The 15,647-nt window shown below is 52.4% G+C and overlaps 1 protein-coding gene across 4 annotated transcripts; it reads right to left on the reverse strand.

Annotated features, from left to right (window-relative positions):
• Positions 1 to 1,460: 1,460 nt before the first annotated feature.
• MFSD2A (MFSD2 lysolipid transporter A, lysophospholipid) lies at positions 1,461 to 13,805 on the reverse strand. Of its 4 annotated transcripts, none has more exons than XM_074376739.1 (14): positions 13,515 to 13,804; positions 11,966 to 12,097; positions 10,388 to 10,512; positions 6,192 to 6,315; positions 5,978 to 6,056; positions 5,461 to 5,618; positions 4,905 to 4,995; positions 4,665 to 4,786; positions 4,360 to 4,443; positions 3,765 to 3,848; positions 3,556 to 3,668; positions 2,990 to 3,133; positions 2,713 to 2,889; positions 1,461 to 1,909 (listed from the first exon to the last, which is right to left on the reverse strand). In XM_074376739.1, the coding sequence occupies exons 1-14, from the start codon at positions 13,599 to 13,601 to the stop codon at positions 1,846 to 1,848; spliced, it is 1,584 nt and encodes a 527-aa protein (XP_074232840.1). In that variant the 5' UTR covers positions 13,602 to 13,804; the 3' UTR covers positions 1,461 to 1,845. The 4 variants fall into 4 exon arrangements, with proteins under 4 accessions (XP_074232840.1, XP_074232839.1, XP_010958116.1 ...); XM_074376738.1 differs by having other exon boundaries at positions 11,966 to 12,094; positions 13,509 to 13,804; XM_010959814.3 differs by having other exon boundaries at positions 13,509 to 13,804.
• Between the last annotated feature and the right edge of the window lie 1,842 nt (positions 13,806 to 15,647).

The following is a 15,647-nucleotide window of genomic DNA, read 5'->3' on the forward strand; positions in this document are numbered from 1 at the left end:
CTTGGGTAGTTTAGGAAATTAAGAGTAAATATTTTAAAGATGGTATTTGGTGGTTATTGATTGGAGTAGAGGGAGAAAGGAGGTGTGAATGGGCCTCTGCAAGCATTACCCTTGAATGCTCCAACTACAACCAGAGCCCAGGGCTCTTGCCCTGCCCAGGCAGCCTCTGACCCTGAGGGCAGCTCAAAAGGCAGCTGGACTTGGCTTGGTGGTGGCAAAACTATTGGCACATAACAACCTAAAGCAATGGTAAGAACACAGGCCCTATAGCCAGATAGCCTGGATTCAAATATCAGCTTCTCCGGTGACCTTGGACAAGTTACTTCTCTGTGCCTCAGTTCCCAGTACGGAAGTGGGAATAATAATGTATCTACCTCAGGGGAAAGTTATGAGGACTAATTGATATTAAGCTTGTGTTAGTGTCTGTTAGTAATACTTTACACGTGTATGAGAGAGGCTCGGCAGAACTTCAAAAAAAAAAAAAAATGGAGCCCCCTCCTCCCCACCCCACAACTGGAGCCTCCAAAATCAAAGTAAAAACCAAGCCTAAATAGTCTCAAGCATGTCTCTTCTGTGGGCTTCATTTATCCATCTATAAAAAAAGAGTTTGGACGGGTAGTCTCTGATCCTGCCAGCATTAATTTCTTGATTTTTGGAGCTTGGCCTAAGTGTCTATAACCCAATGACTTGCTAGGACAAGCTCCTACCAGCTTGCAAGAGCCCATTATAAAATTATGAGGAATTTTACAGTATTGTACAACTGTTGGTAACTTGAAATTGGCTACAGTGGGAGTATTTACACCACGGGAATAGGCAAATACTACACAGTAGGCTACCCCCACCACTCTCCTCCCCTGCCACCAGTAGTGAGATCCCACTTCTCGATGTATACATACCCAGTGGGCACATTCTGGCCTTCCACCCTTGTCATCAACATGTGGAGAAAGAATCACAGGTCTCTGGAGACCCTACAGGGCCTCAGTCACACAGTCTGCCCCAGCACAGCCAGCTGCACGTGCTCAGGCACGCACAGGGCAGGAAACAGCACAAGGGTCTGGGCAGAGCAAACTGTTCATTCTCAGACACAGGGAAGCAAAAGGTGGTGGTTATAGCCTGGAGTCTCACAGACCTGGGATGGTTTTCCACTTAGGTCACTCTTTGGCCATGTGAGTTTAGCTAAGTCCCCCTCAATACTGGGGCAGTTTCCTCATCTTTAAAATGGGGACAAGTCCTGACCCAGCAAGACAGTTTCCAGGATCAAGTGAGAACACCAGGAAAGACAGAGGAAAGCTTCCGCACTGTGCCCAGTACAGATAGGTCCGTAGTAAATGTTAGGTGTTACCGCACCTGCAGATACCTTCTCCCCATGTAGGGCCCCCACAGCTGACTGCTTCTTCTACCTGAGTCTTAACACAGAAAGGCTCAGGGAGTAGCCAAAACCAAAGACAGAAACAGGCAGCTCCGTTTTCCAGCTTTTATGAAAATTAATAACATTAATAGCTCACAGACATATACATACACACACATTGCTTATGTACATGGTCATTAAGTTATTAATTAGTCTCTGTATAAAACGTTTCTACATTAGTGTTCCGGGCTAGGCCCGGTCAGTCCTTGGCATATTCACAGTAGCAGTCTCTGGGCTTGGCCCCTGGGCGGGCAGGGGAAGGCAGCCTGCTGTCTGAACGACCCGCCCCACGATGGGCACAAGAGGTGTCCTGGGTCACCTACTCTCAAGTCTTTGGCTTCCCTCCTGGCATCTGGAGACCAGCTGTTCAGTGAGCAGGTGAGCAAGCCTGGTGACTCAGGCCCTGGGCGTGGTGGCTTTGGACCACCCAGCAGGCCCTAGAGGATGCTGGCCAGCTCTGTGGAGTCTGTTTCAGAGCAGCCCGAGCTGCTGGCCTCTTCCCTGCAAGAGCCAGAGGAGATGGGTTGGAGGAAGCATCCTTACCCACCTGCTTGCTCTTCGTGGGCTCTTGGCTCTTCAGTCTAAGCTGGCTGCCAGGCTAGTCTAAATCAGAGGACACGGACAGTTTGCTCACTCTCACTCAGCTCAGAAAATTCCATTTGCTGTTCTTGCTGCCCACCAGGCACCCCAAGCCCTAGTCCTGCACCTTGGCCTGGGCGGGCTGATGCGCTGGTGTGACTCAGTCCACCCTGCCCTCTGGTCTCCCAAAAGGCAGGGCTCCGGCCACACCTGAGTTCTCGCCCGCCAGGGGAGTGAGCTCTGGAGTCAGAATACCAGGGCTCAAACCCCAGCTCTAGCCCTTATCAGCTGGGCCAGTCCCTCTTCCAGGTGAAGCCTGTTTCTTTATCTGCCGAGTGGGAATCACAGGGATCTCTGACACCCAGGGTTGTTGGAAGGACATGGGGAAATCATGAGTACATCCCCCAAAATGTAAAACTTCTTGAGGGCAGGGATTTTTGTTTCACTCCCTAGAGCGATGCCTGGCATGTGGACTTCCAATAAGTATTTGTTGAATGAATAAATGTCACACCACTGAGCACAGCACCTGGTGCGCAGCTAAGTGTTCAAAAAGTGTCAGCTCCCATGCTAATGAATCAGCAGCGGGAAAGGAGAGGGTACAGGAAGAGCCATCAAGGGAAGATGGGCAGGAGCCAAATCTGGGCTTGGTCCCAGGAGGCATGAACTAAAGGCTTAGACTGGGTGGTACCCCCTTGTCCACCTCCCCGTCCCCTCCCCACTCATACCTCAGAGCCTGCAGGGCCTTCTTATTCTGCCGCCGCTTCTCCTCGTCGATGGGATACAGCTTGAACAGCAGCAGGCCTAGCAGGATGAGGACTATGGGAGCCATGGTCACGAGCATCTTCAGCGTAAACTTGACACGTGCCGGCTGGGAGCAGGAACGGGTCTGGTACCCAGTGAAGCTGTGGGACCCAGTGGGTAAGGAAGTGGTGAGGATGGGGCACCTGAGATCTGGCCCCACCCAGCGCCAGCCAGTCTTGCTCAGCCCCCTACCCTACTCACTCCAGACTGAGAGTGGAGATGCCCAGAGAGACTCCGGAGGCAAACTTGGTGAAGAAGACGTAGAAGGAGAAGAAGATGGGCTCAGTCCCATGGATGTGGGGCTGCTTCAAGTGGAAGTCGTCAATGACATCCGGCAGCATGGACCTGTACAGAGTGGTGGCAGCCATGAGGACCCTCCCACTTAGCAACCCCAGGCCCCCACTAGCCCATGTGATGCCTCTCTCAGGAGTGGTTCTCTGGGAGTCTGCAGTCCCATGGCACAAAGTTCAATGAGATGGCTGCTTGATGGATATAAAAAAAGGCCTCTTCCTCCAAGATGAAGCAGCCTCAAGTCTAGTTGCTCAGCTGGGAAAGTAGAGTGCAGGCTAGATCTGAGACCGCATTTCCCCTACTGACTAGGTGTTCTTGTGCAGTGCACAACCTGTACAACTGTCCTGGGAAGACCTGCCCCACCCCTAACCTGGACCCATAGAATGGCCTGCAGTAGCCCCCACAGGATTATCCCCAAGGAGCTTCAGAACTTGGGGGTGGGGTGCTGGAGAAGCCAGGGGCCTCTATATACTTACCAGGGTAGTAAAAAGGCGGCTGCTACACTGATGCCGGCTGCCACAGCTACCACGTATGTGACGATCAGGTTACTCTCCATGAGAGCCACCAAGATGAGAAATGGCACTGCTGACTTAGCGGAGCAGGTACACAAAGATGAGTCAGTTGGAAGGCTCCCATCTGTAACCCCCAAGCCAGCCCAGGTCCTATCCCTTCAGCCCCCACTCACTGAGATCCCAATGTACACAGCCATCTTCTTGCCAAACCGGGTTAGGAACCACTGCCAGATGGGAATGGTGACTGTGGCTGAGAGCTGTGGATGGGGAAAGGGGGTGAGGGAAGTGAGTTAGAGCCATGGAAACCCTCCTGCCCTTTCCAAGACCCCAAAGGGGCTTCCAGCCTTGCCCGAGAGCAGCCAGATGCCGTTATCTGGACAGTGAGGATGTTCACCAGACACCCCTGACAGCTTTCCAGGGGAGCTGACAGCAAGTTTTAATCTCATCTCCTGCCTTCTCTGAGCATGGAGCTCCAAAGTTCTTGACCTTCACACCTTTGCTTTTGTTATGCTCTCTCCGTGAACATCTAACCCAAACCCTTTCTCTTTTCTCCCCCGTGATACTGAGATATAATTGACATAAAATTGGACTTTAAGATACCTTTCTTTCACAGTCCTATCTAAGCAACTGTAGATCAGATCCAAATGTTCTGAGAAGCTTCCCTCATCCCTCATGACCTTGGGCCAGTCTGGGAAACATCCTCTGGCTATCTAAAGAACCACCTCGCAGCCTAAGCCACTTCAGCTACCCTCGGGGTCCCACACGCACCATGATGGCCAGGAGCAGATTCTGGAATTCGTTGCGGAAGCCCAAGGTGTAAGTGCAAAACAGGGCGAAGTTTCCCTCTACCAGCTGGGGGTCAGGGCAGCGTAGTGGGAAGGAAAGGCAAGGAAAGAGGTGATGACGGGGCTGAGCCTCCCCAAGGCACTCCCCATGCTCCAGGGACCTCTGCTTACCCCACCCTCATTCCGTCCCACCTGTCCCTTACACTTTGTCACATCTTGAGTCCGGAGCCTACCCCACCCCCACCGCACCCCCACCCATCAGGCTGAGCACATCAGGGCCCCACTCACCATGAAAGCCAAGGAGGTGAAGAGGAAGCCAGCAATAAGCTTGATGTACGGGCCATGGGTCATGACCAACCGGAGGCCCCGAAAGAAAGACATTGGCTTGGCCTGCTGAGTCTCGTAGGGTTCTAGGGGCCAGAGGGAACAGTGAGGCAAGAGCAGAGGCCCCTCCCAGAGCCTGAGTTCCAAGCAAAGGGACAAAACCATCCCATTCTGGGGCCTGCACCCCTCCCAGGGACCCCTCACCTCTCTGCTCCCGCACGCCCAGGATCAGGATGATGGCGCAGATGACATAGATGGAGGCAATGACCCCTGCTGCCAGCAGGTATGCGTTTTGCTACAAATAGGGTAAAGGTGACAGAGAGGACAGTCAGTCTGATCTCATCCCAACTCCCAGCAGCTCTACTCAATGAACTTGGACCAGTCCCTTCTTCTCTGGGGGCCTCACTGTCTCCATCTGTGAAATGGGAAAATCAGCCAGCCTGGCTGTTGCTTCCCAAGGCTGGACAAAGTCCAGATGAACAGGTTAATTAAGTAAGAAACCAGGTTGTGGAGTCTGAGAGCCCACAGTTCAAATCTCCCCAAATCTAGTTTCTGCAATTCACTAGCTCGATTACCCTGGACAAATTATTTAGCCTCTATGTGCTTCAGTTTCCTTATCTGCCAAGGGGGCATAATTAACACTTTGCCTATCAAATGCCCAACATTTATAAACACTAGCCATTATTACTACTTTCAGTATAACTGCAAACCACCCCATCATTCTTCATCTCCCCAGATCCCTGCCCTGCCCGGGCCTCACCGTTTCTTTGAGTGAGGTGGTGCTATGCGTGTGATTGGCACCTTCCAAGGTTGCTGTAGAAGCATTGGGGTCCTGGAGACAAGGTGTATCTGCTTGGCCCACAATCTGCCCCTGGATTGCGGTGCCCAGCACTGTGCCTAATACCTCCACCGTCATCCCTAAGCAGGGAAAAGAAAGTCCTTTGGAGGGGCCACATGGCTTGTGGGCCTCCAGGGGGGAAGGTCAGATAGACAGAAGCCCATCTGTAGACCCAGGTGATGGTCGCAGCTCCAGACAGGGTGGTGAGGCAGATGGCACCTTGGTCTAAACTCGTGGCCTTGCTTTGTGAACTCTGCCTGGTCCCTGCACCTCTCTGGTCTCAGAGCAATAAGGGGATTAAGTTACTTTTAAGATGGTCTCACACCTATTCCCGAGAGCAGAGAGCTGGGCCCACATGGGAAGAAACATGATAGGAGGGTCAGGGAATCCAGGACCCTGAGTCCCGGGTGGGTGGGATCAGTGGGCTGGGGTGACTTACGATACGCGGTGGCAGAATCCCGCTCACTCTGCTCTGTGCTGATGAACATGGTGAGAGCTGAGTAGGGAACGTGGAAACACTGGCATGGAAGAGAGGCCCTCGGGCAGTCAGATGATGGACAAACAGATGTGGCGTTGGGCACCAACCCCGAAGGCCCCAGGGACTGCCCTCACCCCTGCCCCCAGAGACACCCAGTGGACATGCCCACACTCACCGTGACCAGCGTCTCAAAGAGGCAGTAGAAAAGCAAGTACCACAGGGCCTGGCCCTGTTGGAAGTCAGGCACGAACCAGATGAGGAAGTAGGCAATGATGGCCAGGGGGGTGGAGAATATGATCCTGAGGAAGGGGAGGGTCTGAGTTGGGGCTGGATGCCAAAACCCCAAGACCTGGACCCAGTCTGGACTGCTCTGCAGCCCCACAGGGTGCCCACCAGGAAGGAAATTCCTCCCCCTGGATCCACCCACCCCTGGGTTTCAGGGAAGAGACGAATGGCCAAGCCCAGAAGAGCAGACTGAGACAGGGACCCTGGGCCACAATCCTGAGCATGGAGTATAAGGTCAGACCCTGAGCTTTGCCTATAGCAGGAAGCAGGGGCTTCCTATGGGCTTGGGGGCTGAGAATGGAGGTCAAGACAGGGGAGGAGGAACAACCCCACTGGTGGGGTTCTCACCCATGCACACACACAGGGGTTGGGGAGGCCAACTTCAGGGCAAGGTTTCCCTTCTGGAGAAGCCATGGAGGAGGACTGGGCCTAGTGAAATAACTATGAGAGGGACGGAAGGGCAAATGCCTGCCTCCCCACGTGTGAGTCCTACACCATCCTAGTTAGATCTTTGGGTGGTCCAATTTCATGGCATCAATATGAAAACCAGCAGAGAGCTGTGGTTAAAAGAAGCCACACTTCCGGCTATAACTATAAATAACTTGGTCTTGGGCAAGTTATTTAACTTCTCTGAGACATTTTCTCCTCTGTAAAGTGCACATAGTACTAGAAGCTACTTTACCGTCAACATTTACTCAAGAAATATTCTAGTGCCAACTCTGGGCTGAGCGCAATTCTAATGACTTGGGATGTATCACTGAACAAAACAAGTCATTGCCCTTGGGGAATTTACATTCTAAATGGCAAACAAAAAATAAACACAAATAAAGATATATACATAGATAAATAGATAAATAAAAATCCAGTCTTAGGAATGAACTTCTGATACCTGCTACAACATAGATAAACCTTGAAGATACTATGCTAAGTGAAATAAGCCAGATACAAAAGGCCAAATATGGTAAGATCCCACTTAGATGAGTCAAATTCGTAGATAGAAAGTAGTCGGTGGCCAGGGGCTGTGGGGGCAGGGAGGAATGAGGTTAGTGTTTAATAAGTACAGAGTTTCAGTTTGGGAAAAACAAAAAGATCTGGGGGGCAGAGGATGGGAAGGGATAGACTGGGATTTCAAAATTGTAGAATAAACAAGATTATACTGTACAGCACAGGGAAATATAAACAAAACGTTATGGTAGCTCACAGAGAAAAAAATGTGACAATGAGTGTGTATATGTCCATGTATGACTGAAAAATTGTACTGAACACTGGAATTTGACACAACATTGTAAAATGATTATAAATCAATAAAAAATGTTAAAAAAAAAAAATCTCAGACTTTGGGGCCTGAGCAAATTGAGGACTACTGTGTAAAAAGAAAATTTTTAAAAAGTCACTGCAAAACTAAAGGGATGTGTCCATTTCAAAAATTAAAAAAATAATAATAAGCAAAAGAGAACAAAGGCTAGAAAAAATTAGAGTTCTTCCTTTACTTTCACCTGTATTTCTATGTTATAAAAATAGACTTATTCTGAAAATCTTAAAAAAAAAAAAAAAAAGATCTGGAGATGGTGGCAGAACAATGTGACTATATTTAATGCAACCGAATTATACACTTGAAAAAGGCTAAAACAGCAGATTTTTAAATGTTTAAATAGTGTATTTTACCACACACCAAAAAAGCTATGTAATGTATTAAAATATGATTAAGTTGCTGTGGAGGAAAGAAATAAAGCAGCTAAAGGCAATTAGGGGTATGGGGGTACAATTCCCAACCAAGTGGCCAGGGTAGCCCTCATTGAGGCGGCATCTGTGCCTAGATTTGAATGAGGAGGAGTTGGCCTTGCAGATGTCTGGGGCAAGAGCATGCGGGGCAAAGGGAACAGTGAGGGCAAAGGTGGGAGATGGCCCGGCAGGTCTGGGCAACAGCAAGGAGACCAGTGGGGCAGGAGTGGAATGAGTATGGGAGATGGAATTAGGAAATGGGGCTGGAGAGGAAATGAAATACCAGGTCATGGAGGGCCCTGCAGCTCATTGTAAGGACCTTGGTTCTATTTCGTAGGGTTGAAGCAGTTTTGAGACGTAAATAGTGGGTATTAAAATGTAGAATGGTGCCTGGGACACAGCAGGCGTTGGCTGTGATGATCACACCAGGGAAGCCCAGGGGCAGAGTTCAGGGAGCTGCATTGGCCTGGGAATCAGACCTGAGGTGCATCTCCCAAGTGACCCCACTGACACCCTGCCTCTCATTGGCGGCCTTGGGGACTCCATGTCTGTCAAAGTCTCCCTGGTTTGAAAAGGATTTCAATGCTGGTAGAGGGCAGGGGCTGGTCTGAGGCCTTGCAGGAGTGGGCCTGAGCTCATGAACCCTGAAAGGCCCAGTCTCTTCCTACACTGAGAGGAGAAGGGGTGTCGAGTCCCAGGCCTGAGGAGGGGCCAGGGTCCTAACTGGATGGGAAGGTGGGTCACATACACCACATGGCAGCCCCTTAGCCCCCTGATAAAAGACAGAGGTGGGGGCACCACCTGGGAGGTGTCACTAGGGGTTACCACCCAGATGGGCGAGGACATGTACATACATGATCAGTGCTAAAATCAGAAACTAGCCTGAAAGGCCCTCTTCACCAAGCTGGCTGCCACACCTGCCCAGGTGAGGTGTCCTCAGATCCTACCTCCCACAAGGAGGACCTCCTCTGCTCTCCCTCCCTGCCCCACCCCACCCCTCCCAAATCCTCAAGGAATAAATGTGCTTTTAGGTAGCCTTCCTGGAACACTCTGTACTCTCCTTGAAGGCTGTCAAGCAGCCATGCTTAGGAACCGAATGTGACTGAAAGTAACCCTGGCTGCTGCTGCATTGGGCTGGCCTGAGCCGCTGCCTGCCATTGGCTGTGCCTCATGAGGAGATGTGGCAGTGGAGCCCCGCCCCTACTAGCTGCCAAGGAGGTGGGTACAAGGCCCAGTCTCACTGGCAGACTCACTGGGAGCCCCAAGCAGCCTGCCCAGGTAAGGAAGGCTCTCCTGCCCCCAGGGCCCTGAAGCTTGGATCAAAGGCGGCAACCTGGGCCTTTGCCAGGGACTGGCAGGATTTCAGTGGGAGGGGGGCCTCGTGGGAAAGGAAGCCGTGGGTGGGGTGGGGGGGGTGGGAGGGAGGCATGGACTGCGGGAAGAGCTTTGAAGGCCTTCAAGGCCGGAGACCAGGTATGGGCGCCCCTGGGGCAGGAAGGCGCCCATTTGAGCCTGGATGGGCTGGAGATGAAAGGGGTATGTTCCCCCCTAACTACCAAGCAGGATGTCCTGGAGGGAACCAGAGCTCGGGGCCTGTCAGCCTGTCCCACGTGCCTGCCTTTACTGTCTGATCTGTGGCACCACCTCCCCCAACCTCCCCTCATAGCCTCAGGCTGAGTAGTACCGGATTTGTACTTAGAGTAAAGGTGGTTCACATGGTCCGAGGAGCCAGAGGCTTCACCTCGTACCCTTGCCCCAGCACCAGGAGCCACTCTGCAGAGGGGCCAAATTATCCATCACTTAATGTGTGCCAGGCACTGCTCTATATATTACGTATTTTTAAAAAACTTAATCCTCACCACAACCCTGTGAGATAGGCATAATTATTATCCCCATTTTGCAGATGAAGGAACTTGAGGCTCAGAGGTGTTAAGTGACTTGCCCAAGGCTGTACAGCTCTAAGTGGTAAAGCTGGTATTCAAGCTGAGGCAGGCTGGCTCCAGAGCGTATAACCTCTCAATCACCGGGCAGTACTACCTCAGCTACTCTGAGAAGCAAAGGAGTGGGAGCAGCTAGAATTCCACCTTCATGGGAGGGAAATGAATCCCTGGGGAGTCATGGAACCTGGGCCGGGGGAAGCTGCTCAGTCTAGCAACTTGGCCAGCTTGGCTATGAACTGGCAGGGGTTCCAGTGCCCATGCCAGGGGCAGCTGAGGCCTCAGCTGGGGTTTCGGCACTCAGGTTTTTGTATCATTTCCTTCTCACCCCCCACAGCCTGTGACAAGCCAGATGAAAGGACCAAGGTGTAGTAGATATGCCGGAAGCCCGGCCTTCTGCTACCTCCAAGGAGCCTCTTCTACTCACCAGGGCATGAGGCGGCCTAGGCGGGTCCAGGGAGATTTGCTAATGCAGAAGCCCACCAGCGGGTCTGTGATGGCATCCCAAGCGCGGCCCACAAATAGGATGATAGAGGCAGAGAAAGGGTCCACCTGGAATAGGGAACAGGCAAAAGATGACCCCCTCATCCTTCTACCCCACCTCAGCCCTCACTGATGGGCAAAAGTAAGGCTCCCCACCCCATCTCAGCCAGGCCACTGGGACACTATGCTGCTCCCACCCAGGCCTTAAACATCATCACTTGCCTTGTTAATAATGACAATACCAGTTCTCCAATAGCAGTAGTATTGTGTGCCTCCTTAAAAACTTTTCCCAGATCTGCCACCAATGAGAATGAATCCAGAATTCATTTCCTTACCTCCCTCTCACAGCCTGGAGCCCCCAGCCACCAGAAATATCACAAATAGTACTTGTTGGGTTACCACAGTGGGCCTTAATTTCCCCAACTGTATAATGGGAGTTATGAGCCTTATCTTACAGGATCAAGCCCTATGTTGAATGTGGAAAAAACAATCCACAGATGCTTTGAAAAAGTGGCCTGTCACTATCACCACCCACTCAAGCTATCCCCTTCCCCACAAATGTTCTAGATCTGAATAGACAGCTTCTCCAGGCTCCTCTTTATCCATCAAGGCTCTACTATTGCTATTGCTCCAGGAAGCTGGAGGCTCTCTCCCACACTGCAGTTTCCCCAATCTGACTTTTCTAACCCTAACACTCAAGAGTCTTATACTTTGATAGCAGGTTCCTCATATTTGCACCCCAACCCATGGGAGTTGCTCGAACACGTGCTGCTTGAATGAAGTCATTTTTCCTTTCTGGGGCTCAGGGTTCCCCACTTATAAATGAATACAACTAAGCTGGCTTGCTTGCAAAGTCAGATGCTACATACAAAAGACAGCCAGTGCATGAGCCCTGAAAGCCATGGCTGTTCAGCTTCCTAGTCTCCCACCAGACAAGGTGAATTCTCGGGATGCCAGGCTGCTGGTCAAGGCTTTGCAAAGTACAGAGGAGCCATGCTTCACCCTAAGTACCTGTCCGGGTCAAAGACCCTGTATCCTGAGGTACCTTAACTTAGCCTAGCACTTGAGGGCGCCTCTGCCCACTGACATGCCTCTTTTTCAGGTAAAAGTGGAGTGCACGTCATCCACAAGCCTTGCAGCAACTACCAACCCCTGAGCCAAGCCAGCTGACCGCTGTCCAGCCGGGGACATGGTGTGCCAGCCTCTTCTAAGAATGGCCTGGTTTACAGCGGGCCCCATTCTCTCTCACACCATCGCCTACCCCTCCAGGCTCTGTTTCTCTTGCCAGGCAAGGAGGACCTGCCTGATTTGCCAGCTAAGACTCCTGGGGCAGAGAGACTCTCCTTCTGGATACTCTCCAAAGCCTTCTTTTTTCTTATCCACTGTGACTCTGAGAGACAGTAAAGTGGGATTCCCAGTCCCATTTCACAGATGGGGAAAATGAAATGATCCTATCCGGGAGTCCCTAGTCTTTCCCACCTTGGGATTGCTGGAGGAGCCCTGAGGGGCTCAGCCCACTCACCTGAGCTACATCCAACAGGTAGATCTGCAGGAAGAACCCCAGGGCACATCCCGTCACCTGGTAGGGGGCCCCCCCAACTGCATAGCAAAGCTTGTTGCAAACGGACAACTGTTGTTTCTTCTTTGGTTCCTTCTGGGAATAAGAGGAAAAAGAATGAAAAGAGATTCATGATCCTGACCTCCATCCTAGAAGGTTCCAGAGGCAGGACCATCCCTCCAGCCAACTCTCAACAAGTCTGCCTTGCCCTGTTCCCACCCAGGGAGTTCCCATCTCCCAGAATAAAGGTACTCTCTGTTCTTAGCAACCTGGGAAAGGGGAATCCATACTAGTAGGAAGTAGCACCTAGGCTACCCCACCTCAGATCCTTATCAGGCATCATCCCTTAACAACTCCCCCCAAGGCCTCAGCCACATTTCTTTCCAAGTTGGAGGGGGACCACGTTCCAGCAGTGGACCTGTCCCCACCTGGTACCAACTGTCACAACCTGAAAATCCTCTTGCTGCCAAGAGCTGCCTAAGCCTAGCCCCACGTCCTGCCCTGGTTCAGAGACCAGAACCCACCTGCCCACTGGGTGAGGACTCTAGAGATCTGTAAGAGCCTGGCTCAGCTGGCTGTAGGCACAGCTGTTCCTTCCATCTGTCCCAGAACCTCCTTGGCCCCTGGAGGCAGCCAGACCTTCAGGCAAACCCAGGAGCTGTCCTACCCTCCCTCTCCCTGTGCCCCTCCCCCAGTTCCCAGGGGATCTTGGAGAGGGAAGGAAAAGGCCTCTAGGTTCAGGGCTGGGCCCTCTCTGGGTGGGGCACTGGGGAGATTAACGTTGCCCAGGGAAAGCAGAGATTACTCATACATGGTAGCAACGTAATTGCTTACCCAAGCTCCTTCCAAAGATGGGTTAATAAAATTAAAAGGAAAAGGCAGTCACTTCCCAGAAAATATCTGCCTGGGTTTCCTCCCCGGGGCCGCCTGATTTCATTTGGTCCTTCATTACGTCTGGGGATGGGACGGAAGGTCAAGACACGCAGAGCGCTGCACGTGGGCCAACACCCCCCCACACACACACAAACGCTTGCGGAATGCGGCTCCTTTAAGAGCAGAGCCTTGTTCTTATGAATGAACTTGAGCGGCCTCATAGCAGAGTTGAGAAACACGCGGAGGCATGTGGGGGTAGGAGGTAGGGGTTGAGAGATGGAAAACCAAGAGGGTTTCCTAGATTTCTGGGGTTTCTCTGCCCTAGAAGGGTAGCGAACTTTAGCGGCTTGTTACAGAGAAAAGGAAACCGGCTAGGCAGAGCGGGGTACTGCGTGGAACTGCAGGCGGGGCCGCTCCCCAGAGATGCTGAGGGAAGTGGGCAAAACGAGGGCCTCTGGCTACAAACCTTCTCCATCACCCCCTGCCCCCAGGGCACCCCCGGGCCCTCTCCTGCCTCTAGGCCTACCTGTTCCTGGCTAGCCCAAGGTTTCCCAGAACCAGGTCTACCCCTCGACGCCCCCATCTCAGCCTACTCCCCACCCCTGGCCCTCTACCCGGTGTGCCGGGCCCTCACCTTCACCTGGGCCGGGCGTTCGCCGGCTTGGAGTATGCTCGTGGGCAGCAGCCCCGCGGCGGAGCCGCTCTCGGCTCCCTCTCCTTTGGCCATGACCCTTGGGCCACGCCGCCTGGGACCAGGAGGCTGGGATGCTTCTCTGCTCCGCGATGCTCCTCTGTTCCGCGGGCTTTCGCTCACCCAGGGCTCGCCTTTTAGCCGCCGCCGCCGCCGCCGCCGCCGCCGCCGCCGCCGCCACGGTCACCGAGTACTAGAAAAGCCGGCTGGCGGGGAAGCAATGCTCACACTCCACCGCACACACCATCGTGCCTCTTAAAGGTTGGGCCCTGCCCTCTCTGATCCGGCCAATCCGGGAGCCCCACTCCGCCGCCACCCAATCCTGGAGCCCGCCGGTCCTCCCGCCTGCCCAACCCTCTCAGCAGTTTGTGCCACGGAGCCACATTCTCTAGCCTTAGAATCCTCATCCGGCTGCTCGTGCTCCTCGCATCCCAGGGGGAAGGCTGAGAGACCCACCTGACACGCACGAGGAAACTGAGGCCCAAGGCTAAAACTGACCTGTCCAAGGTACCCCAGAGTGGGTTCTCCCTGTAGTTGGACCTACACCCGATGAGTTCTGACCCCCAGGTCTAGGAAAGTTAGGGGCTCAGAAGCCCACTGCCCCTTTAAAATCTGGATTCAGATCGAGTCTCTCTCCACTCCAAACCTGGAGGATGTAGCGCTAGCGCTTTCCTAACCGATGCTCCTCTCTCCTCCCCTAAGACGGACTGTTTCCTCTTCCCGAGAATGATGAGGCCAGGCAGTCGCTACCCAATCCACTGCTACCTAATCCGGCAGGAAGCTCCCAAGTTGTTGAGAGGAGTCGGGACCACAGCCACTAGCGCACAGTGATGATAACAGCAGCGTTTAATGGAGCGCTTCCTCCAAACTTGACATGATCTCATTCAGCCCTCATAACCACCGTGCAAGGGTGGTGCTATTATTACCCCCATTTTACAGCAGAGGGAAGGGAAACTCAGAGAAATGAAACAGCTATCGTGTGGCCAAGCCAGGCCTGAAAGATTTTGCCCCATTTCAACGTCTTCTCTACAGCCCCGCTTTATCCCTGTCAGCAAAAATTACCAGACTGAACCTGTCTCCTCAAACAAGAAGCCCTGGGAGATACAAAGCTCTGTGTGGAAACAATCAAGGAAAGATTTGAAAGAGAGTACTGAACAATCTGGTCCTTGAAAGAAGATGAGAAGCCAGACATGGATGCCAGGAAACAATCTTTTCTACTACTTCTGGGTCCGTAATGCCACCATCACCCCAGGCTTCCTAGACACTCAAGAGGCTGTGTGGGGGCCAGCTGGCTCTGATCAGTGAAGTGGGGTGCTCAAAGACCACTCACTCCTGTTCCTGTGGGTTGCTTAGTGTCAGGCTCCCTTTTTTCTATTGTAAAATCTAATTGCCAGCAGGAGAGATGTGGGTTGGCTGCTCCAGGATGGCCGCACCCTCCTCCCTCATCTGCCCTAACAGATCCACATCATGGCACACAGCTCTTGGCCACTGCTGAGTCAAAGAGAGCCTGAGTGAGGCAGCCTAATACTATGAAAAAGCCTGGCCCCCAAGGCTCTGCCATGAGCTGTGTGACACTGTTCTGTCTCTTCCCCTTTCTGGGCTTGAGTCGGCTAAGGTGACTCTATGATCCCTTCCAGCCCCAACATCCTCCGTCCTATAGCATCACACCACATCACAAGTGATTTAGATCCCCTGCCAGACCATGAGCTCCAGGAAGGTAGGAACCACATCTTTTTCACTGCCATATCCCCGCTGACTAGGTGGGCGTCTGACTCATAGTAGGAACTTAATAAACATGTGTTCAATGATGCCTGCTCAGTTTCCCTCAGGTATGAGCAAAAGAGGAGCCCATTCAGAAAAGTTCCAGGCTCCTCCATTTACTAGCTGTGTGGTTGATACTGGGCAACTCAGTTAATCTCCCTGCGTATAAAGTGAAGATATTAAGCGACTACCTGATAGGGATGGTTTGGGTATGAAACAAAAAATGCATGGGAAGTGCTTAGCCCAAGTGCCTGGGAGCTTAGGCTGGGCTGGTCCCCCCTCCTGGCCTGATTCCAGTCTGCCAGTGTAGCAATGCAAGAT

The sequence above is a fragment of the Camelus bactrianus genome, chromosome 13, assembly GCF_048773025.1.
Source record: "Camelus bactrianus isolate YW-2024 breed Bactrian camel chromosome 13, ASM4877302v1, whole genome shotgun sequence".
NCBI classification, from domain to species: Eukaryota; Metazoa; Chordata; class Mammalia; order Artiodactyla; family Camelidae; genus Camelus; species Camelus bactrianus.